Source organism: Sipha flava, unplaced genomic scaffold (genome assembly GCF_003268045.1).
Source record: "Sipha flava isolate LNK unplaced genomic scaffold, YSA_version1 0_pilon_pilon, whole genome shotgun sequence".
Classification (NCBI taxonomy): domain Eukaryota; kingdom Metazoa; phylum Arthropoda; class Insecta; order Hemiptera; family Aphididae; genus Sipha; species Sipha flava.
This window is the reverse complement of record NW_020271713.1, coordinates 5897424-5923143: the sequence shown is the minus strand read 5'-3', so window position 1 is coordinate 5923143 and position 25720 is coordinate 5897424. Positions and strand designations below refer to the sequence as shown.

The window sequence follows — 25720 nt, the reverse complement described above, 5'->3', positions numbered from 1 at the left end:
AACCCAATGATAATGTTTAGTTACAAACTATTATTATCACTCATTAAAGTTCAATAAATTCATTGACAATATAATTGCATCATTCTAGATTCATTAGAAGTAATTTTTATCGTATATCATTTTTTTTATACATTACAAAAATTTACACTTTTAACGAAATGAAATACGAAGAAATAACTTTTATATTTCTAGTAGCTTACTTCACTGAATGCATATTATATGAGAAAAAAAATTGATTTATAAACTTAAATATATATAAACTGTTGTTTACTACACCTTACAATATTTGAGAACCCTGAGAAAGTCATAGTTTTTGATTTCATAGAACTAACAATATTTTTACACTCATATGTACAAACACTATAATATACAGTGTAACAAAACTATATGTAAATAAAATTTTCATAGTCGTTCATTATACGTTCTTCTTTGTGGTGATCGGTCCAAATAGTCTGAACCTAGAAACAATAATACATACATTAAAACATTTTCATATTTTACATATACATTTAAATCTTATCTATAACTATTATTATCCCACCATCTCATTAAATAAACTTCAAATAAACATTTCGAAAAATGTTAGTCACTTTACATTATAATATAATATTAATCAAACGACTTACTTGTTTTGACTTGTAATTTGGATTCCTTTTAAGCAGGAAAATGAAATCACTGCCATGGGGCCAACAGTATTGCACATTCAATGGCATGTCATCGTGATGAAGTTTGCGTTGATATTCTTCAGATTTTGATACCTAATGAAGAATTTCAATATATTTGTTGAATAATTAAGGCTTATATGAGGTTCACTAGAAAAATGAGTACTTACCTCGTACACAGAAAACTGTTCAACTTCCTCTTTGCTATTATAGCAGTTGAGTAATATTCTGATCAACTCATCGACTGTAGTTCGTTCAGAAATCAATAAGCTTTTATACTTGGACTAAAAAAAAAAAAAAAATCATAATTAGTATCTACTTAAGTTAAAAAAATTACTAGCTAAATGTTAATAAAAACACTTACTCCTGGCATCAATTCACTGTCATAAATTTTCACAAGACCACCTTTTTTTGATTGCAAACAAAATCTATATTAATTACAAATATTGAATTAAAACCAGTTGTAATTATAAATAAGCAATTATAAAAGTATAATACAAAGGGATTCATCAGTTGATCGGGTTACTATTTCCGATTGATATAATAATTTTATTTCAATTTTTTAAAAATTTTAAATTATACATTTTTTAAAAAAAATTGATTATATTTAGATTGTACTATGAAAAAGATAAATTAACAGCTAGATACACACCTCGATTCTCCTTTGGGTTGACAGGACTGTAATACCGCGGGACAAGATTCGTTATCCAAGACGAATACAGTTCTGAGTCCTGAACAAAATAAAATCTTAATATTTTGTAACCGTAAAAATAATATATAATTGTAGTGAAGTGTTTAAATAAAGCAGCTATATTGTAGCAATAGTAACTAACCTATTTTCCTTAAGTTTATTTCCATGGTCATGTAAAACAGATTTGGGTCTCTGTGGCGCATTCGATATTTACTGAGTAAAATGGAAATAACTTCACTGCAAGTTGTCGTATAAGATAGGCCAAGTGTTTTATACTCGAGGTCGGAACGCAAACATTTTGTATAAACTTTGATTGTTTCCTAAAAAAAAAAAAAAAATTATAAATTATCTTATATGCTTTTTGTGTTTCAAATATATTAAAAAGTATAAACTTAAAGTAATTATATCATCTAAAGGTACAAGCAATATTCGTTGTATGTATGTAAAGCATGCACATATTATGAATTATCATTTATATTTTGAACCAATATTTAAGCGTTAAAACAATAATGCAAAATTATTATAATATTGTAAGATATCATAATTGATGGGATTCAATTTTTAACTTAATGTTTTGTATGAAAAATTATGTACGCAATGTAAACTTTTTTAAATTATTATTATTTTTACATCATCAATGATGTATAAGAGTGTTTTACATGTGTATAATTTTAATATTCCAATAATATGTATTGGAATTTTACAATATTAAATATTGATAAATGTAAATTATTTTCTGTGTTTAAATAATTTTATTGCATCAGATTATCAATATAAAACTAATTAAAAGTAGAAGATACAGGCTAATTTTATACTAAATTTATGTTCTAATGTAATTAATATTAATGTTTTTCCTTTTAAAAGGTTAGGTATTCATAAAAAATTTTTATATTAAGAAACTCACTACAGGATTTGTTATGTTCAACGAAGATATACTTGAACATCTACTCGACATTGATTCTTGATTGAAAGAACTTGCCGTAGACACAATGCTAAGTGTATCGGCACATTTTGCTCGGTGCACGTGTTTCAACATGGTTAATACTCTTGGATTCTTTTATATCTTCTTACCGATCAACATAAACCAATTCGAAAGACAGAGCGATTAAAACCTGAAAAAACAACACAAAGTTAAATTTATGAATTTAGATTTGTCCTAATGGAGTTATTTTTCACGACGGTTAATATAAAAAAAAAAAAAAAAAACCGATGACTACTATTAAACTTCTAATAGAACAATGGGCAATATTTCAGAGTCAACATTTCTCCAAAATACAAATCAATACAAGGCATTATTATTTAAAAAAAAAAAAATTTAACAAATTTTATTTTTGTATTGGATTTCTGATACAGCTATTATTTTAAATAATTATAGTTGTTTTGCAAGAATTTTTGTAAATATTAACTAACGTATTAATTAATAACGTCATGGTGATACTACTAGATTAAGAAGTTCGACGGACATAATTATTATACAATGTATATTTGAAGTTGCGTGCTCTCGGTAACCTTAAGAATAACATATTATTGGAGTGTATAAAATCACATTAAATTAAGCAAACAAATTGATTGATTTCCTCATGAAAATTGTAATCACACCAACCGCAATCAATTTATTAATATTATATTTAATTTTTTTCTTTCTACGATTTTAATAAACTATCCAGCAAATAATATTATCGCTATAATTTTAATGTTAGAAAAATATATGAAAACGAACTGAAAAAATATTAATATTTCGTGAGAATCAGAAATGAATGCGGGGTATTCTATAATTTGTCTCACTCGTATTACACGACGCACGTAAAGTCCGCGTTGAAAATGCTGTCTAAAGACGAATCAAATTACACTTATTTATTTACGCATTAACAAATTATTTTTACAGTTCAGTAGGACATCGTGATATGTTATGGACATTTTTTGTCTTTTTTTTTTTTTTTTAATAAAAACAAAAACCGGCAACGAAAAAATCGGGAATGAAAGAAAAACTGATATTTTCTCTTAGGGTCAAAAATTGTTGTTTCATCTCTCGATAACATGCCATTCGTATTTGGGTTTGACAATGTGCCGGAGCAACACTACGCAGGAAATTACTAATCATTTAATCTATCGGAATCACGCGTTTGCACGAAGAGCACGATGTTTTCGGCGGATATTACGGTTCAAGTCCACAGCAGCACCAGCGATGCTTTAATGTGCATACACATGAAACCGACCGCGAGCGGTATCGCACCGCTGCAGCTGCCTCTCGGTGCACACATGTGGGACCGCCGGTGCCGATGAATAATAATATCGTGTTGATAATGCGGCCGTCGAAAAGGAGCAAGACAAAAGCGTGGTAGGATTTAGAGGACTCGGTCGAGGGTCCCTAAAAACACAGGTGTTCCCGGTATCTGTAAGCCGTCCAAGTCTATATTTACGCCTTTTACGTGCTCTCAGTGTTTACGGTACACACACACACACACACATTGCTTACTCTAGTAAATCTCACTAATACGACGTATTTATAAACCAAAGTAAATATAATATTTTTTACACCGGCAACGGGACGGAACGCATCGATTAATAATACACGGTGAATAAACGTAGAATTATAAGGTTGGCAGTTAGAGAAAATGACGGGGGGATTGGTTAGTTAACCGATAGGTATAAAATAATAGCACTAGCGCGCAGTCGGACGCAACTTAATTACAGTCAAATGTAACAAAATTTAGTAAAGAAATGTTTTGTTCTTGCCGAAGACTAACCCTATGTTATGATGTAACGTTGTACGTTAACTATACACATTTCCGGTGCTCAAATCAAACAGATGAAATGTAATTATTACGTAAATGATAATAATAACAATAATAACGATAGTATAACACGAATAAAACCTAAACGGAAAATTCAATATTAGGCATTCCGTGATTCTTCGAACGATAAACGTTCTCGTTTTAAACGCGTTGTATTGAATGGAAGCATTGTACGCGTAAATGTAATTTCTTTTTGTCGCGTTATCATAAGAACGATTAGTGTTCTCCGGCGTGGAAAACGAAATCCAACGGTCACCCGCCGCCCGTGCGGACCGCTAATGTTTCTTCTCTCCATTCGATTCGGTCGTGATGCGAGCGCGCAAACGGATCGCGCGCACAGCGCCCCGTCACCCGAACGGGTCCGGGTCGGGCCGCAAGGTCGACCGTACGCGACGGGGCCGGACGGCTCACGCGCAATGTTCGCGCGTGATTTACCGGTCTCGGGGGACGACGACGGTCGTCGTCCGTTGGTTGGGTTGTCCGCGCGCGCACGGTCGGCGTACGTGCCCGGTATAAATTAGAGCTCCTAATACACGTGAATTCACGGAATTCACGTGTCACGAGTCACGTGTAAAATCCAAAATAAAAACGTATATCCTTAACTTAATACTGTACTATTAATATTTTATTAAAACTTCAAGTGTATAACATAAAATTACTAATTTTACCATTGTAAAAATGGATATATATTTTGGATAAACATGTATTTCACGTGTACACGTGAATTCCGTGACACGTGTTTTAAGAGCTCTAGTATAAATCCGGACTAGTCTCCGCGCGCACGGGTTTCTCCTTAAGGTCTACTTACACATAACCGTTCCGTATCCGTACCGTCCGTTTCGTGTCCGGCGCTTAAAGTTTGTTTACTTGTTATATAATGGGCATGTTTACACAGGTCCGTTCCGTATCCGCACTATCCGTGTCCGTGCTTTAAAATTTGTCGGAGACAATGTTTTTGGGGATTTCACTGATACGGATATGGAAAATACGGAACTATGTAAACAGCCGTCAGTGACAACTGACAGCTTGATTGGTTTTCATACCTACTCGCGAGACGTATTTGTAAAATTAAAAATAAAATTTTAAAGTTTAAAGTATTTAAAAAGTTGTTTTTTCAAAAACTTGAGTATCTACATTTAAATCGTGTGTACCAATATCGACAGAAAAATTATAGAAATGGTTCGTTCTCATATAGAATTAGCAGCAAGGCAAGTACAGCTAGATCTTCTAGCGATTCTGCACTTCCAGTCATATTATAATTTTTTTCAAGCGCCTAAAGCAACAATGAAACACGATACGTAAAACGCGCGTTAGGTCAAAAGATAGGTTCGAACAGCACTGAACGGGCACGGACAACGGATGCGGATCGGACACGAAACGGTATTGTGTAAATCCAAAGCACTGAAACTAAACGGACGGTACGGATACGGAACGGACACGGAACGGTTAGGTCTAAATAGACCTTTACGTGGGGGTTGTCCGGCATCGGCTTCGGATCGTGGCGCGCACCGACCACCACCGCGTCATGGCGATCAAGTGTTTCGTGCGCGTGTGATTTACGGCCGTCGTACAAACGTTCGGACGTCAAAAATCGCGTCTGCGTCTCACGTCCCCAATACCGTACAAACAATCACTACTGCCCGGCTGTACATGATCTCGCGCGGCAACAGCAACCTGTGGACGACGTTACACTCGCCGGCCATCTACGTGACCGGAGGAGTGTATCACCGCGGTTCCTGGTGTTTTATTTTTTTATTTTTTTACCACCGTCGGGGGAAAAAAAACCGTTTAGGCCGTAAGCGTTCGTGATTAAACAATATACCTACGTGTACTGTTACACGCGCAGTGGACGCCGATGAAATGCGACCGGTAGACGTATATTTTTTTACCATAACGCTATTGTTCTGTCCAAACGTCTTCTCCGAGGTTTCGATGCTCATTAAACATACGAACACACAGATGCAGACGAAACGATCCGACGTAATACGCGAAAACTAAAATCCCAGCAGAAAACAAAATATGCGAGTTTTGGAATTAGATTTTGTTACTATTGCGTGGCTTTATAAGAGTTTTTTTTTTTTTTTAATACTGTCAATGCCTTTTTATAAAAATATAAGCGTAGGTCGAATTTACTCCACAGTTACCACTATTTCATAAAACAAAATATAATAAATATAATACGGTTCCGACAACGATGAAAAACAATGATTGAACAACAATTTGACGTCATCATTAAATCATTAAAATACAATGGTATTTATTATTTTTGTACAATGAAATTCATTTGTACAATATTGAAAAGTATTATTATATAAGCTTATATATTTTTTTTTAATGGATCTAAGGTCTAACAGTAATCGAGCATGATATGTACGATAAACTTAATAATATTTTAATATACTGAAATGTAAGTCTCAACGTATATTTTTATTTTTTTTTTTTTTACTGAGTCATACTTGTAGAACAATGATAATAATAATAATTTGGGGTTTATAATAAAATAAAATAAGTTTTATACGGTCGCCTTAACAAATATTTTTTAAAAATTAATCGCTATTTGTTTGTAAAGTGCCATAATTGTCATTTTTTAGTTAATTTTTTATTAAAATGTAAATTACAACTTACAATACAAAACAAAAGAAAATCAATAAGCTTTATTTAAAACATCTGGCAATAATGATTTAAGCTAACCGTAGGTTTGTCATTTTATCAATAGCTCTTTTTCCGGTTGTTACACGGTACGTGCATTGCATAAATACTTTGGCACTTATTATACCATAGTACATATATTATATTAGCAATATAATATCAATGTATGCACTTTACACAATATTTTCCTACGCCATTTAATCATTCCAAATTGAAGTATTCTTTATTTCGAATATTACTGAATTACCTATTTTCTTATAGTGAATGGAAGCATTCGTTGTCTATCTATAAATAAAGCAGGATATGCTACGACGTTTTACTGGATTTAAAGTGGTTGTCTCGTGAGGTGTGCACTCTTCCTCCAAACGTTTTAAAACAAATCGTTTTATAAATATCCGTTCGTTACCCTGTATGCGTTTGACAGTCGACATAAACTAAAATTCATCTGATGAACAAAAACTATTCAAAATATAAATGCACGTGCCATAGTGATTTAAATTTTTATGAGTTTTATCTTATTTATTATTACTGTTTTTATCCCGTTATGTGCCATACAATGGATTACAAGTATTTATATTATTATTTTGTCAATCGAATTATGAAAGACACGTCATCATTATATTCTGTATCGATTAAGTGTATCAGTACTATGATATTCTTACGTCGCGACACAATAATATTGTACACTCGAAAACCATTTGAAGTTAAGAATCGGAAACACAAGTGCAATATTTTAACGCTCAACCACTGTCGTAAGTGCGTTATCAACAAACCGTGAATATACAGTAAATTACTCGTATAACATTATATATATATATATAAATAAGTATACAAATCGAAGCGTTATAATGCGCACGTTAATTTGTGTGTGCTTTAAAAATATAGTACATATGCGACGTATCGATGAATGTTTATGTTATAATTTCATTATAGATAATAATTTTTACACGGTGTTGTAACTCGCGCATTTTAAAGGTTTCGATCAAGTTTTTTTTTTATGTCACTCCGGAAAATATGATACTATTCACGTCTTGTGACGACAGGTACAAGGTGTTTACATGTTTACAGAAGTTTACGGAGATAAACAGAAAAGTCGGCGAGTCAAGGATAAATTAGAGATAACTAGGGGTGGAGGGGTATCAGGAATTTAAATGAAATTGTCATGTCAGGGAACATTACTGTTCGAAAACCAGCAGGCTGCAAGTTTTATTATACACGTCCTAAGTACATCATGCTCGTGGTACGCACGCAGGATCCGTATCCTAACGCACGGTCGTAAATATATTTTTATCTTGCGGTCGTCCGTCAACGTGTTTGACCTTTAAACTCTACGTACAAGATTCTTACCCCAGCGAACCAACGGTATCATATTATTATCATTGATTATTATAACATTGTTATTATTTTCATAATTCTACAAAATCTAGCTATCTAAAATATAATATAAATATACATACAAGCCCAGACCTTGAGATACTTTACAACTCCGGGAACAGTATTTTATACTCGCTATACAACTGCTGCGGTTTGGGGCACGCACTGCAATACACTTATACGCCGACGCCACCCGACACATAGAGGTACATATATACTCTTTTCATATTACAATATTATCACACACTCGATACATAACAACTCGTATAATTTCAATGCCCAACCACAAAAATGCACTATCGTGGTGTATGAGTGTGTGTAACGTAGTAACCGTGCGTATAATAATACACCGCATTGATGAATGGAATGATACTGCATGTCATATTTCGTAAAAAGTAAAAAAAAAAAAAAAAAGAAAAAAAGAAAACTATAGCGATAAAGAGGAACTTTGAAAGCCGATGCTCCTGAGATTTTTCGTCACGCTCATTGAGTTTTTTTCATCTACGTCCTTCCGTTTTTCTATAGCCTCGGAACCTAGGTAAGCGTACTATGTATACGTTATTGATTGGTCGGGAAAATTCAACGCAATATTATTTTTTTCCCACAGGTGCGTTTTATTATTACTATTGTTTTCATAAAAAAAAAAAATTGAAAAAATACTCTGCATACCTGTATGCATGCACGTACAGCGTATAATAATGTTATTTTGAGGATTTAAACTTGGCCGGCAAAGACGCGTCCTTCACGCGATAGTGAAACTCGCATTTACTTATAATTAATTTCGTTTTTTAACAGGTTTCGCCCGTCGACGGATAACATGCATACATTACATACTAATATGCGACATATTACACATGGACATGGTGCGAATATATAAATACCGTTTTCTGGCACATATTTTACTAACTAAACTGGGTTATCTTATAATTTTTGTATATTACACAAGGAGCTCGCAGTCAAGTTAAAACAAAATTAATTTGTACATCATCACTGATCGCATCACTGAAAAATCGTTACTGCTCCGTACAGTCATTATTATTTCTTTGACGGAATACCAATAACATTACGCACCACCACCGAGTTTATACTCTAATTGTCACTTAATCACTATGTTATTATTGTTGAAATGAAAACATTTCACTTAACAATTAATTAACTTCACCCGGACAAATATGTGTTAACACGCGCATGTGAGTGAACCTAAAAAAAGATTTTTATGAGAATTGGTTCACGCAACAAGACAAATTACAGTATTATTGTTATTTGCACTGCAAAGTCGAGTTCAAAATAATCCCACGCGGATATCCGTGTGATAAGCAGAGCAATAACTTGATTTAAGCAAACGTGAAAAATAATGAATTTTCAAAAGGCACGAAAATAATTGTTCAACATTTTATATAAATTACGACCGCAACTCGAAGAAAAGTATACCAAACTTCATATGAATATCGTATGATCTTTTTAATAAGTGTTTTTCATGTGAATAGCACACTAATTTCATTGTTTAAACTGTTTTGAATTAAATCCTAAATACCTATATATATTTTGGAAACCCGGATTTTCATTAATTTACATACATATATGAGTTCTTTAATGTTTAAAGTGAACAAACATATTTAATGTTCAAAGTGAACAATCATATTATACACTATTTGATAGTGTTGACAATTTAAACTTGAAATTTCCAATATGTGTTTTTGCAATATTCACAACTTAATATTGTAAATTTAAATAAACTTGAGTGCAATTTAAAAAAGAAAAAACGATTTTTCAACAACTCTTAAAGATGTAGATATCTAATTACCACTAAATATCAATACTGTCCCGTGATGAATACATGTTTATACTATAATTTTTTAATTACTATTACTTACAAAATAAAAGAACACGTGCATTTATAGAACTATATCTTTTTTTTTTTTGTGTAATCGACATATAGTTCAAATAAAGGAATTAATCATGCAATTATTGAATTTTAATATTAATTGAAGGTGGATTTTTATAGTTTTTAAAATATTGCGTGACATAATGATTTTTTGTAATATTAAATATCTATGTTTATAAATATGTCTATGAAATAATGATTACGTTATATATAAGAAATATATTAAAATAAAATATTAAATACTAATATCAGAAAATAAACGTCATAAAATACGATTTGTCAACATGACGCATAGTTTTTTTTCAATTTAATAAACGAATGTTAGCACTTTGTACCAAATAATTTTGGCATTTTGGCATGAATGTTTTACGTTTAAAATCCAAATTTCCTATAGAAACTTTAAAAATATTTCTCCTATATTGCAAATATTATCAAATTTATTGAATTGAATGTATATCTAATAACTACCTTTCTATATCTGTGCTAGTTTGACATAAAAATCAAATGATTTAAGAAGTGAAAATATTTCCCATGTATAAACGAATATTAAATTATTTAAATTAATTAATTAATTAAAAATGTATGCACATTTTTATAAACATTAATCATGTCTGCAATAAAGTAACACTTTAGAAACGTCTCTTTGAATAACTGTTCTAAACCAATATAAATTTTTTAATTAAAAAAAATTTAAAAAATCATAATTTTAATGATAATTAACAGTATCAAATAGAACACTTAACTGTAATTTAATTTAAAATAAAAATGCATACAAGTATAAAATAGCATTTTGAAATTTATCTAACCGAAAACAACGATTTTAACAAAATATATAATATTATTACAAATCACGGAACAACCTTTATATTTATCATAAAATATTAAGTAGTTTGTGTGTCTAATATCTATAGGTCATGTAAAAGGTTTAAAAAAAAATAATTTAACGGTTTATAAAAAATAGAGAATTATTTACTAAGCCTAATCCTCAGGTCACTGAACCTAAATGCCACTGTAGCAATTAAGTAGTTTCAATTAGTTGCCTTCCTTTTAAAACTGTATTTGTATTTTCTAAAGGACTAATTGGTAATAAGTGTATGATGACCATTACGTAGAAATTATCGTCTGCAAACATTCATTATTCCAAGGTCACGTTAAACAAGAATTGAATACTGCATTAAAATATTTTTAATATATACTTGGAATATTTGAATGATTCAGAGGAAATTTTAATATTTTACATTTTCCGTGTTAACATGCGTAACGTAATATATTTTGAGGTCGATTATGAGACGCGAATAAATATAAAAATACACGGAGATAGGTATACGATTATTTTCGTAAAATTGTCGAGGTGAAGCTAAATATTAAAACTTTTAGCTAGTTGTACAAATTCTCACGACGAGAAATTTTTTATACTAATATTAAGCATAAAATTTAACAGTAGTTCGTGTAACACTAATTAAATATGATAATAAACTCAAGTTAGTACCCAACTGATAGCTGTCGAAATATAAAACATCACTTGATAAGCAGCGAAGAAAAAATTATAATATACACATTAAAAACCTCATTGTTAACAATAAAAACATATATTGAATACAGAGTATCATATATTTTTTGCAATACCACAAATAAATATGAAAAAATATTTTGCCATGTCATAGAATGTAATAAAATAAAAATAAAAATAAAAAAAATAAAAATGAAAACATACATCAACAAAATATTATGTAACGGACGGAATTTATAAAAATTATGGAAAAAATAATAATATACAATGTACAACTTTGATACAAACAATTGTTGAATGACGTCAAATAATTTCATAATAAATTAACTAGCGTAAATACGAATTATCAAATGGCGCACAATTCATAATATACGTAAAATCTCGGTATATACCTTTATTTGTTTTGTTGCGCTTCGGTGCGCCGAATTGGCGGCAATGAATCTTAACATTTTTATGTTACTCATTTTGGCTTCTTGAGCATAATATAATTTACTGTAGATAAATGACATTGTTCAACAACGGGTCGGTTGTGTAAAAGAGTTAAATAATTTTAACTTCGATTATGAAGGATTAAACAGCAGCCCTTTTTGTTCTTGTTGTTTATGTAAGCATTTTATACAGAAATATTACAAGCATTATTATAATTCAACAGCCCGTGAAATCGAATTGAATCATAAAATAAATTAATATATTTGTTTTTCTTTAAAAATGCGTTACAACGACGGCACAAAAGTGTTACTAGACGTTTCGAATGTGTAAATAAGCCAAACATAACGTTTATTATTGCTACAATAACTCTGTGGACGCGTATAATAACGCATATAACCCATTATATGTATAACAACCCATACATTTAAATAATCCAAGAAAATGTATGATAATAAAATGAATTTAAATAAAAACTTTGAAGCACTGTTTATAGTTTTTATACATTCGTGGTCCATATATAATTCATATAAATTGTATCAGTTTGCAAATCGTGACTAATTTTTTTTGCATATTTGACGACGATTCAGCGTGCATACGATCGTAGGACATTAACCATAGAATGCTTAGCAGCCACATAAGTATTCAATTGGTAGAAGATCAGCATTCAAAATTCGTAGGTTTAGATTTTACAGCACAAACGGAGATTATTGTTTGCACCAGTGCAGCAACTGTGACATTGAATTACACTACGAATAATACAGAAATACGAAATGTATTAGTTAGCAAATGTCCGCAAATTTTTGTTTCACTCGTAATTAGAATATATTATGTAGATTTTACAATTTAAAACCGTGTAACTTTCATTTTTTGCAATAGTAATTTTTGAAAACTAATTTTGGCAAGGAGTGTCGTTTGTGTTTGAATATTGATGGATGACTGTATTTTTTTTGTTTTTTTTTTCACCAATGTTCATCGGTAATTTTTTAAAAAAAATTGACCGTACCTATATGAATTTGGGACATAACAAGCCTTCCAACGATTTCCTCGACTTTATTTATTACCGGTATTGTGTGCAAATATTAAAAAAATCGATATTTTATATTGTTCTTTGTTGAATACTAATACGGTGTATGTATGTTGTACATACAGCTAGTTGTTATCAGAAACTATAAAATCACATAACAGGCGATGTAATATCATATATGGGCAATTACAATTTTGTATTAAGTATAATAATGTATAGGTAAGTACTATAGCAGAGCAGTACACTGAAATTATTGGACTATGCAATGCAGTACCTTATGCACCCATATGTATATCGAATTAGCTATATTAGCCAGCAGTTTATATAAGTTTAAAAATTATTCCTGCACACGAAGTGAAATAAAACACGAATTCAAACTCTAGAATTTTACGTGGTCAATAAGCAATATTACAATTAGCTAATTTACTTTCTATAAATATATCTATGCTAAATACGTCGTGATTAAATAGAATGTCGCGAGGGAAAAAGAACTAAACATGGTGAAACGATAATAATTTACAACTGTTCATATTATAATTAAACAGGCAGATAAAAAATTAGCGTATCCGCCTGTGTCATAGCATTCACTGAATTTGATCATTATTTCATCTCAGCGTCAGAAATTAATTATTGTAATAAAAATACCATCAGTAGCAGTGCATAGTATATATATAGCCCTCAGGTACTTTTATATATGTATATATATATATATATAAATACCACTCGCGATATACCCAAGGACAGCATCTGAACTGAACCGGATCACGCAATCATTTTTATGCATTTCTCCTATCCTTTTGTTTGTTTATAAATAAATGAAAAAAAACAAGGGATATAGGTAGGTATGCAGCGCAGCATACGCCCATTACAATATCCGGTATTTTACTGTTTTAGTTTCGAGATGCGTACATTTTTTACTCACTAATGGGTGCACTTCCCCCTATCTGACACGCACCACCGGTTAAACCGAATCGGAAGTAATGTTGGGGTTTCATACACACAAACGCTCTTAATTGGTCATATTATACCCGTGTTAAATGACGTACAGACATTAGATACGGACAACTATTTATTACAGGCACCTATAATAAATCCAATCACTGCATATGTTGTCACGATCGTATGGCAAAAATCGAAACATATTCTGCGTCGAATATTGAATTATTGTAAAACGAGAATTATTATAATACTTAAATGTACAACGATTGATATTGTGAACAATACTTAAAACAAAATAACACTATTCAAAATAATTATTGATTGCACACGTTATGATAAAATAAAATTATAGGTATTTTAAGTACATTGTTATGGCGTTGCTTAACATATTAATGGATTTAATAATAATTATGATACCTCATAATGAATTGTATATCAGTTAAATAGCAAAATTATTTAAGGAGACGTATTAATGACCACCGGATTATTTTGCATACCTAACTTAATGTATTATATGTGGAATCCGATCTTTTTTTATGCAATACTAATTATCAAATTTAGAAAATATAGGAGACGAAAAATAAATATCAAATAGTGTTCAAGTTTCGTTTAGTTAAGTTTATTGTTCACTTGAACCTTGTACATCCGCTTGCATGCATGTCTTCGTATTTTTATTAGTGGATAGATTTCGCAGAAGTCATTGGTCGATAATATATATATTATTATGCGTCATACATTTTTTTGCATAAAATAATAAATAATTATTGTTAGTAGAAATTGTTATATATAAACTCAGAATACTATAAAGAACCCTTATCGTTAAAACGATTACTAAAATTACACGATCTCCACCACATATTAATTCTAAATATTTATGATGGTAAACATTATTCGTGAGTAAATAAGAAAAGATTTATGTATAAATATTAATATCAGATACACACAAACATTTCTAAGCATTGTCAAGAGCGACATATTAATGTAACGTAATGTTGATATAAAATTTTATAATCATTTCTTTATATTATTTACAAAAAATCAAAAACAAATCCATTAAAACCACGATAACGACAGACTAAACAAATATATTATCATATTGCATTGACAACATTATTAAAATATCTCTAAATCAAATGTTCTGGAATACTAATAATATTAATATGTTATACACAACTATAAACCACTCAGAAAAATAATATTTATATTATATAGTAGACGTTAATCGTCGACATAATGCATTTTTTTCATCACAAACATTATTTTATTAACATAATTGTTTTCGTTGAATTTAGCACTACCAAATAAAGACGGTTTTTTTTTTTGGTGTAACCATTTTTAAATTTTTAAAATAATACACTATAGATTTATAAAAAAAAATTACTCGATGACTCAATGTATCAGTAACACTTGATTGAGAAGTTTTGTAAACGATTTACTGAAAATGTCAAGTAAAATTGTGAATGTTAGAAGTATTTTCCGGTAACAATAAAAACAATCAAAAAAAGTAATTTCCAAACAAACAATCGCGCACCAAATTTGAACAAATGACAACCGACAAAGAGTAATAAGGATTATCCGGTTGCACAGACCAGCAGCCGGAACACAACGCCCTTGTGTTTAGGCTTCAATGAAGATCTCGAGATCAAAAACACCAGCTGGTGGCTTTAATTAAAACAACGAATGAACTAAACAACGTTTGTACACATACAGGGAATTTCGGGTGTATTAATAAATTTAAAATGTTAGAATAGTTACATCTTAAATGGCTATCAAAACGTATTAGATTATGAATTTTTACAAGGCAGCAAAACATAACAATATTATGTAATTACAAATTACCCTTAAGTTTTTAATTTAATTTTGTTTTGAATAAAATACACAAACATTTTTAAAATAAAATGAATTGATTTATAACTTTTTAGTCAAATATTTTGAATTTAGAACAGCAAGAATAAGCAAGAAAATGTAAAAAATATTCTCATAAATAGTTACAATATCTAGCACTGTTTATTTATTTGTTTTGTGTTGCTTGTCATTCTTGAAGATATGATGCATATAAACTTATAAACTACTCGTATATACATTAATAATCAATATGAGTATTTAAATTAGCAATGACACGACATGTAATATGTTCAATAATATGTTAATATACACAAGCGTAGTATTTACAATCATTATAATATTATATAGATACAACTACGAGTATACTGAATTAAAATTCAAAACATAATGTTCACACATTAGAAACACGTATTTATATTGTTGTACGGCGATAGTGGGTACATTTTAAACGTGCTAACTCTTTACAAGACGAGATTATTTTGGTATATAAATATACTAATTTAAAATAATAAAAACCTTCTGAGTTCTACTCAATATAAGTTATTTATATCTTACAACATCCAAAATGGGTTAATTAACTAATTTCAGTAGCCCACTTACATACTTACTAATATAAATTTTGTTTCCATTTTGACTTGGGAATTTTCAATTTAAACAATTTGTTAATTTTAAACAAGATTTTATTATTTATAAATGAAATATATAAAATAATAAGAGCTAAACAATAAACTTGCTCATATATTAATATGTATATATGTATACAGCAAGTGGCGTATTTTTTTTTTTTGAGGGAACCCAGTCTCGACCCACCTCAAAAAAAAAGAAACATTCAAAAATCATAAAGACTTGCTACGAAGGTACAGAGAAAGAGAATATTTATTTAAATATATCATTTAGTTATAAATAACTCTTCAATAAATTTATAATAATAATAATAATAATAATAGTAATAGAATAATATAATTATTAATTCCTACTTTATATGTATTTTATAATATTACAAAATCACTTATTTTTTAGAAAAATTTTAAAACCTCCTTCCCAAAAAGTTTGAAAATACGCCACTGTATACAGCGATTTATTCATTAACAAAGAGTCTAATATAATTTAAAACTAGTTAATGACTTTTCATTTTTTAAAATTATATACACAGATTAAAATAATAAGACAGCGAATTTTATCAAAGATAATAATAGTAAAATAGAATATACCCAGGGGTTATACGTTTTTGACATTAAATGTATATCAATAATGGTGAAAATCGCATGGGTGTAGGATTTAATCAGTTATATTACTTCCCACGAACTAGAAACTAACAGGTAACGTGGGTTTTGTTTATGTCGATAAAACCTGTATACATTGGCCACCACCAAAATATATACGACTTCAATGTTTATATTGCAAAAAGAGTTGATTTTTTTTGTTATGTAATAATTAGGTACTACTAATAGTGCCGAGAATATATTCCATAAACAATGTTAGATTTGGTATGATATTATGACATTACAAAAAAATAAATGTAAAGACATAGATTACACGCCTCTATAAGTAACAAGTCAAAATATTATTATAGTTTTGATATTTTTATGTTTATATTTTTTGTGATTAACTTTTATATATGCTTAAATACCTATGTAGCTCGTTACAGAATTTTAAATGTCATCTTTTGTCATCTGATAATCAGTTTAACACGAAAAAAAGTTGTGAAGACAGAAGATGCATCTTATTTCAACATGTAAGTAGGTCCCTATCAGTTGAGATATCAGTTTATGCAACAAACATAACTAGGTAGGTAGATACATTAAATTTAATCACAAATACTGCCAAGTAGATTTATTTTCATTCGTCCTTCCAAATAATATTATTTTGACCATTAAAAAAAAATCTTTGTAATTTTAATATTAGAATATACCCCCAACGCCCTAATTGAATTTTCAATTTCATTGTCTAGAAAACGTATCATAATAACATAAAATATGAGCTGCGTCTTATATTTTTGTAAATTATTAAATTATTATGATGTTATGAAAATATCCAAATACAATATTTTTTTATATCTCATATCATTTTATCTTTATATGCAAATTTTAAATTTCAAACATAGTAATACCGAAATTGTACAGTATCGAAAAACTAAAAAAAAATGTTTAAGGAATTTACAGACATTTTATTTTTAAAATAAACTACAATAAAACGATCAAGCTACATTTCAGGTAATAGCTGGTATAGGTACTGGGTCTGAGCTATCGAGAGTTAATTTATTTTCAGTACTTTACACGGATTGTATAAATTACTTAATGCATGTTCATCGGAAATTTTATAAAACTACTAATCATTTCATATCAGTCTCGTACACTCGGTCACATAACACAAATAAACTTTTTAGAAAATTTCATTTGTAACAATGGCATTTGTTTCAAACACTGTTACAATATTCAAAATATTCACTTATATTGATGTGTCAAACGTTTTTGTTTCATCATTAAAAACCTAAAATTTGACGCCCATCAAATATGAACATAAAAAAAATACCATCAACTAAAAAAATCACAATATTATATATTTTGTTACCTACTGGTAGAGTAGTATTTGATTTTATTTAGTGAACTAAATTATCGTCTCTATATTTGTATTACTCAAAGGATTATCTACACCATACTATTTATACATCGGTCTATTTACAATATATTTACCTACATGCTACGTCGTTATCATTAAGTACGGACAAACTATCAACGACGAATTAGATAGGTAGGAATTTCTAAAATATTTTTGATTCATAAAATATATCGAATCTTCTTTGTAACGCATAGTGGTGTGGTTATTATAATATATAATTCATGAAACATAATATGTGAACATTTAATTAAATGACGTAAAAGGCGATTTTTCAAATAGCGTAAAAGCAAAAACAATATGTTTCGACTGTCATGACGTAATATTTAAAATCATTTTAATGAACAATTACGAAGATATATCGTTCGTTTAATACAACGTAGTTAGAAAACAACAGATGTTTCGTTAATTTCTGACTAATTAAAACCAAGAGTACTGCCCACACAAAACGTACGTACGCATGGACACGAGTGATAAACACACGTATAAAACACTATACTTATATAATAGACACATATTTAAACATATACATACATAAAGTTTCACGAAAAGCAATACCTACAGCGTCGCGTCGGCGTTGTATACATCTCTCTACAATAGACATAAACACATACACACACACACATACAAATTCATCCCGAAGAGACATTCTTATAAGTCACACGTGGTACACTACCGTGCACGCATACATGGGTACATAACATACAGTTTATTTTATACCTATACAGTTAAGGCATAACACCAAAATGGACGCAAGATCATTAACGCTTACGTATTTTTGTCTAGGTATACGTGGAATGCACCAGACAATCCGTCGCATTCTTTACAAGGTTGTATTTATGTGTACTCGATACGTCCGTCTACACACTAATATGAAAAAAATTACCCCGGAATCCGACGCACAGGAAGAGACCATATGGAGGTTTTCACGGCCCAGTGATTCCGAAAAGAATTTTCACAGCTCTTACTACTAGATAATAATAATAATAATAATATTTAATGTATAAGAGATACACTTGACGCGCGGAATGTGGGAAAACGTCGTAGAGATGATTTTATTTTTGTATTTTTTTATTTATTATTATATATATATATATATTTTTTTTTTACACCATCATCAGGTCGGAATGTTCCGACGATGACACGGAGCGACACTTGCGCGCGTTTGTGTGTGCGTGCGATAGACGTTCGAAAAAAAATGCATTTACGTCTCATTAGGAAATGGTATTAGGATCGAAAAAAAAATAAAATAAAATAAAAATAAAAACCCAAAAGAGACGAACCAACCGCCGTGGCGATAAATACTACGATAAATACGATGTAAACGTTGTGATCGTTACCTGGACGTGGAGATATGTGAAACCCTGAAAACGGCACGGAGGTTTCTCTTCGGCGGCTGTGGACGACGGGGAAAGAACGAGAAAATTGGAAGAGAAAAAAGAAAAAAAAAAACGAATACGCTTCGGACGGAACGCGAACCGGTACGGTACGGCGTGCGCGCGAGACTGACTGCGTGCGTGTGCGCGCCCGTTTGTTGTGACGACGAAACCGGGCGGCGGACACGCGGATGAAAACGGTGGCGGACGAGCGGTGACGAGAGCGGACAGGGGCGCGCGCGACGGATCGGAGCGATGTGCCGTCCGGTACGAAACGCACATGTCGCGGCGGCGGCGGCGGCGGCGCGGCGGCGGCGCGAGTGAGTGTGGGACCCGGCGCCGTCGACCAGTGCGGCCACGCGGTGCACCAGAAATACTGTTCCCCTCGACTCTTCTCTCGCCCTATCGCCGGGACGTTCCGAAATTGTCGGGGTTAACCTCCCCGCGGCATTGTCGTCGGGCGGACGATCGATCACACGCGATTACCAGTCCACATTCATTATTGGAACATCTTGATAACATCAGCAATGATCGACGGGGCTCTAAGCCTCCGGGCCCTCTTCACCATCGGGACAGCGTGTAACGTCGAAAACTGAATCGTTATTTTTCCTTCCCGATCGTCCGGATCGATGTTCCCTGTGGTTTTTTCGTTGGCCCTGAAAATCTGAATGTCCGAGTCCGTCTTCAGTTGATAGCGTTGAAAACGGTTTCCTTATAGTGAGCTCCAAGTAATATCGCACTTAGGCCCTAGAACCATCAGCTTACCTCTGCTTTTCACCTCTACCCACGAGCTTACGACACTATAATAGTATTACAGGGCCAGTGTTTGGGAAGGCAGTTCTGAACATTATGATTCAAGCAAAACTTACATCCTTATGCTCAAAATATACAATAATTGGTTAATTTTATTAATTATCTCGGTACCGGAAGTCACCGCATTAACCTCAAACAAATTAAAAACATGATTTTTTAAAAGAACAGCCGAATACATAGAAATAACAAAATCTCATAGTATGATCTTATCAATGTTTCTAATCAATAACACATATTTCTAATATTTATTGTAAATAGATAATCGTTAATTTATGTAACTGTATTGTGTAACATTAACCACGTCCAATCAGGTTTAATTGTGCAAACCCACATTAAGTCAATTATTGTTTAAAATGAATTGTTATTTAAAAAATTATTAAAAGGTAATTTGTGTTGGTCTGGTACCCAAATCGTGCCATGGAGTTCGTAAGTAGTAGGTAATATTTTCATCAGAAAACTATATTCTATAACAATAATTGTTAATTATTTAATAATTTAATTATTAAAGCCATTAAAGGTCTTACACCATCGTAATTTGGCCTTATTGACGTACATTCAATCTCATTGCTTACGAACAATATTATTGAATTTAATTTATAATACTTTTACATTCAAATATTAATTAATTATGTTTCTTATTAATAAAAGAGTTTTTATATAAATTGTTTTATTCTTAATACAGCCATGTTTTTTTTTTTTTGCTTATTTATGATTGTATACTTTTGAGAACATTATGCATGTTATACTTTAATTACTAAATTAAACCAATTTAAATAATATTGTGAAAATTAAGTAAAATTTTAATTTAATTTTTAATTAGTCCTGATGTTTATGAATCTGTTAATTGGTGACTATTTAAAAAAGTTGTTTGTCCCATTAGTTGTTGAAAAATATTAAATTAGAATCCAATAAATTACCTACACATATATTAGATGACAAACAATTATTATTACACGCGCAAACAGTGGCGTAGTTACTAATTGATAAAATATATGCATGGGCTACTAAAAAACTTATAACATAATGTTCATTAATCATTAATGCACTTCCCTTTCAATCAACTCTATTTTTTTAATTTACTTGAAAAAAAGGTCCAAAACTAATTAATAAGTCAATTTATCTTGTTGATATTTTCCCATGCTACTCCTGGCAAAGGTTTTGGTAGACCCAATTATTACTCTCCATATGATAATAAAAAATATTTTTTATATAAACGACTGGATGTTATTAAAAGTTAAAAAAATTGAGCATATATGTATAATCTATTTATACTGGCTTAATATTTTAACTGTTTAAAAATGATAATTTGTCCATCACTTGCGAACATTCGGTAAGGTACATTCAGGGTCAGATTAAGAAATTTTGCACCTCAGGGTAAACTTCCTTAAATTCAGAACTTTTTTCTGTAATAGTTTTTTTTACTCTAAATGGTATCTAGATTATTTAAAAACTTTGCGCCTTTAAAATCTTGCGCCCGGGAGCAGATGCCCTCCTGCTTCCTCTTCCTTTAATCCGGCTCTGGATACATCTAAATTATAGTAAGAAGTGTAAACCGTTTAGGTATGTACTTATACATAGAAATACTTAGAAAAAATTAAAATATCATGAACGCAGAAGTTTCATAGGCAACTATAACTAATCGGCAATTATGTAAAGGTAAGTTATTTTTTTTCCAATCGAAAATTCGATTTGTAAATGTATTATATCGGTTTGAGTCATATTACTCATATTTCTTTTTAGTTGTTGATTTATATTATTCAATTATAATTATATAATTATTTATTTTATTCATTTAATACATACAAAATAAGTAATTATATAGAACCCCCTATTCATATGTAGTCTCTTTATAGCCTGTAGATATAAAAATATTTAGTAGAGGGGTGAGAGCACTAAAAATGATTTTTGGCATCGGGCGCTAATTATGCTAGGCACAGCACTGGTGGTGAGACTAAAACCAGTACAAAAAGATCTCTTGATCTCGACAGGGTTAAAGTCACGTCACCCAAACCACGATTTTATACGTCTTAATCGGGAACTGACATTGTGTGACATGATTTGTGTATAATTATAAATTAAAAATGAATACTTGCTCTATGCAATGTGAATATTTTTACAAATATAATTTGTAATAATTCAATTTTACCCATTATCTTTTCTGAACAAAGTTCAATTGTAATAAATTACCTAAAAATGGTATATAATGTTCTTAAATATTGAGAATCTATACCAAAGTATGAGTATATTTACATATCAACTTACACATAATTTCCACATTACCTTCTAATTGGTTTAAAAAGCATTTTCAATAAACTTTATAATACCTAATATAACAAAATCATAGAATTGCGAATTGTAAAATATACCTTTAGGCTTAGTAAATATTATTTTTTTGTTTTAACTACACTATAAAATATAAAATTATTTTCAGAAAAAAGTAAATAGAATTATAATAAACAAATTATTGTAACTTTTCATTACCTATATTATAGGTCCTATAATATGGAAAAAATATTCATTTCATAATCTCCTATCAATTGAAATTACATCAAAAATTATTTACTTGTGATAGGTCTATCTATTTATACTTCAAACAATAATAATATTAAATATAATAAAAATAATAATTACAAACCAAAATTATGGAAAACTAGTTTTATACTTTTATCATAATTAATTATAGTAAACCACGCTCCACTCGCATTCATTTTTAAGATGAAAGATTTATCATTGCTTTCAAATTCAAAAACGGCCCACCCAACTTCTGTAACACTACATCTGACAGTGTTCTACGCTGAAGAGACTATGAACACTTTTAATGTAATAAATCATAGCTATTTACTGCTTAGAGTTATAAAAAAAAACCCGAAATGATTATTTTATATAGTAAATAATAATTATATTTTTTTAAATCTAGTTTAAAGATTGACCAAGGAGTTTTACGGTAATTCTTTTATTTATAAAAAAAAAACACTTACAGTTAATAGTACAGTTTTCTAAAAGCGTTTTCATAGAATAATGAAACTATACAAAACGTGCTTCAATTGTTTAGAATTGTTAAACTGTTGAATTATTTTCATTATGTATCGATATTTTTTATTTGTTTTAAATAAGAACTAAAACAGTTATTTCATACTATTACTGGTATATAATTGTCAATCGACCAACTCACAAGGCAGTATCTACCTACTATAACATTGAAATTATAAAGAATTTCTTAGTACAAACATATAATCCGGCAGTGGCATAGCTGATGGGTGAATCGCCCTCGCCTTGGAATTTTTTATTGATATTGTTTTAATCACGGTTGAAATCTATAGTTTATAGCTAATAAAATAATATAGTATTTAGACCTGTGATATTTTTAAATCGACACCCTTTCCTTAATTGTGCTCCAACTACGCTACTGTAATTCGTGTGACCGGGTCATGTCTCATGAACCACAACGTACATTAATACCTCTTTAGTAATCTATTGAAAAATGTAAAATAATGATTTATTGTTTACTGATAAATTCAATTCATGTTATTCACTGTGGTAAATAATTTAATGAATTTCATCAAATTAGTCGGTGAATGGGCTCATTTTCTCAGTCCTCACTGATATACGAAATAATAAATTATCAATGCCAACCTTCTATTATATAAAAAATATTATACCTAATCGTCGATAAAATCGGGCGATACGTATAGTTTAAACTGTATAGTATACTGTAGAGTACTTAATTTTAATACAACATTGATACATTTTGGACAAATCGAGCAGTAATCTGTAATGTCACCATATGACACCCATTTGAATGCGATGAATACCGCGTTGAAATTAAAAACAATAATATTATACTATGTACACTGTTCCACACCGCTGTGAATAAAGCAAGACGACGAGTGACCAACGCCTGCGGCTATAGTAGTAATTTGTTTATCACCTTTTCATGTCATTTTTATTGTTCAAGGTAGAATATTTTTGTAAAGTATTAACTATACATGTTTAACAAAACAATATTTAGTAATAGTAATGAGTTAAAATGTTTGAATAAATAACTTTAATGGCGACTGAGCCTATTTTGGAAGTTCGTTGGTGCGTGGGTCCTAAAAACTAGTTCCCAGTCGAATAAAATTTGCCCGTGCGACATTGATTGCGTACTAATGATACAAAAAATAAAATCTTACCACCTGATTTCATCGCTCTAGGCAGCTACCTACATTGTCTCGATATCGGCATATAAGCGTTTACGTGTTTAAATAAACTGTTATAAAGACGCATGTAATAGAATAACTACATTCAGAAACATTATAACCTCAATGGGAAAATTCGTTGACCACTTGACTGCTCCAGCTGGCATGTGGTGTACGTTAATCTATACGCAATAATCGAATTTTCGAATTCAAATTAGTGAAGGTTGCTCATTGAAATATGTTCAACGCTAAAAAAAAACGTTTAATAATTGTTTCTTAAGAATAACACATTTATTGGTAAAAGGGGAAGCAAACCTGAGTGAATTCTTTCAGATAATTTATTTATTATATTTCATTTTTTCGTTCTACATTGTTAAATACATTTTTGTATGAACACACAAAATCAACTATTAATTCTTTTAAACCTTCGAAAATCTAGCATAAATACACAATTACTTATTTAAGTATATTAAATAATTAAATGACTTCCAAAAACTGTTATTGAAGTATAGATATTCGCCAATTTGTGCGTATTAATTTAATAAATATTAAATTTTAATAAATAATAATTAAACTATTACTATATTTAATGATTTTTATTTAAATATCAAACATTTCAAAAGTCTATTACATTTTACAATCGTAAAGATAAATCTTTACGCGCCATAAAAAAAATGTCCATAATAATTCTTTATTCTTTTTTAGGTTGCTGTCTCAAAAACACTTAGAACTACAAACATATTTAGCATTTTTAAATAAAATAATGCAATAATTGTAATTCAAGTTGAATCTACTTGACCCTATATTTTCATATAATATACTGCCAACGTTTATATTTCGTTACATATTTTATACCTACGCTTGGTTTGACGAGAAAAAAAATATTACGCCATTCAAGTTTCAAAATTCTCTCTCAAAATATATCGAGAGCTAC

At 30.3% G+C, this 25720-nt stretch overlaps 1 protein-coding gene across 2 annotated transcripts; it reads right to left on the bottom strand.

Annotated features, from left to right (window-relative positions):
• Window positions 1-46: 46 nt before the first annotated feature.
• On the bottom strand, window positions 47-20048 carry LOC112682315. Of its 2 annotated transcripts, XM_025552977.1 has the most exons (8): window positions 19760-20048; window positions 2258-2465; window positions 1496-1673; window positions 1315-1393; window positions 1027-1090; window positions 833-946; window positions 627-758; window positions 384-458 (listed from the first exon to the last, which is right to left on the bottom strand). In XM_025552977.1, exons 2-8 carry the CDS (start codon window positions 2387-2389, stop codon window positions 384-386), a joined length of 774 nt encoding a protein of 257 aa, XP_025408762.1. In that variant the 5' UTR covers window positions 2390-2465; window positions 19760-20048. The 2 variants fall into 2 exon arrangements, with proteins under 2 accessions (XP_025408684.1, XP_025408762.1); XM_025552899.1 differs by lacking the exon at window positions 19760-20048 and having other exon boundaries at window positions 47-458; window positions 2258-2389.
• Between the last annotated feature and the right edge of the window lie 5672 nt (window positions 20049-25720).

Bases quoted from the DNA above. Each gene is read 5' to 3' on its own strand.
- LOC112682315 (XM_025552977.1), bottom strand. From the start codon at position 2,389: ATGTTGAAACACGTGCACCGAGCAAAATGTGCCGATACACTTAGCATT. The intron at 1,674-2,257 runs GTGAGTTTCTTA...TTTTTTTTTTAG, and splicing joins TGAACATAACAAATCCTGTA to GAAACAATCAAAGTTTATAC. The intron at 459-626 runs GTAAGTCGTTTG...TATTGTTTCTAG, and splicing joins CAAATTACAAGTCAAAACAA to GTTCAGACTATTTGGACCGA.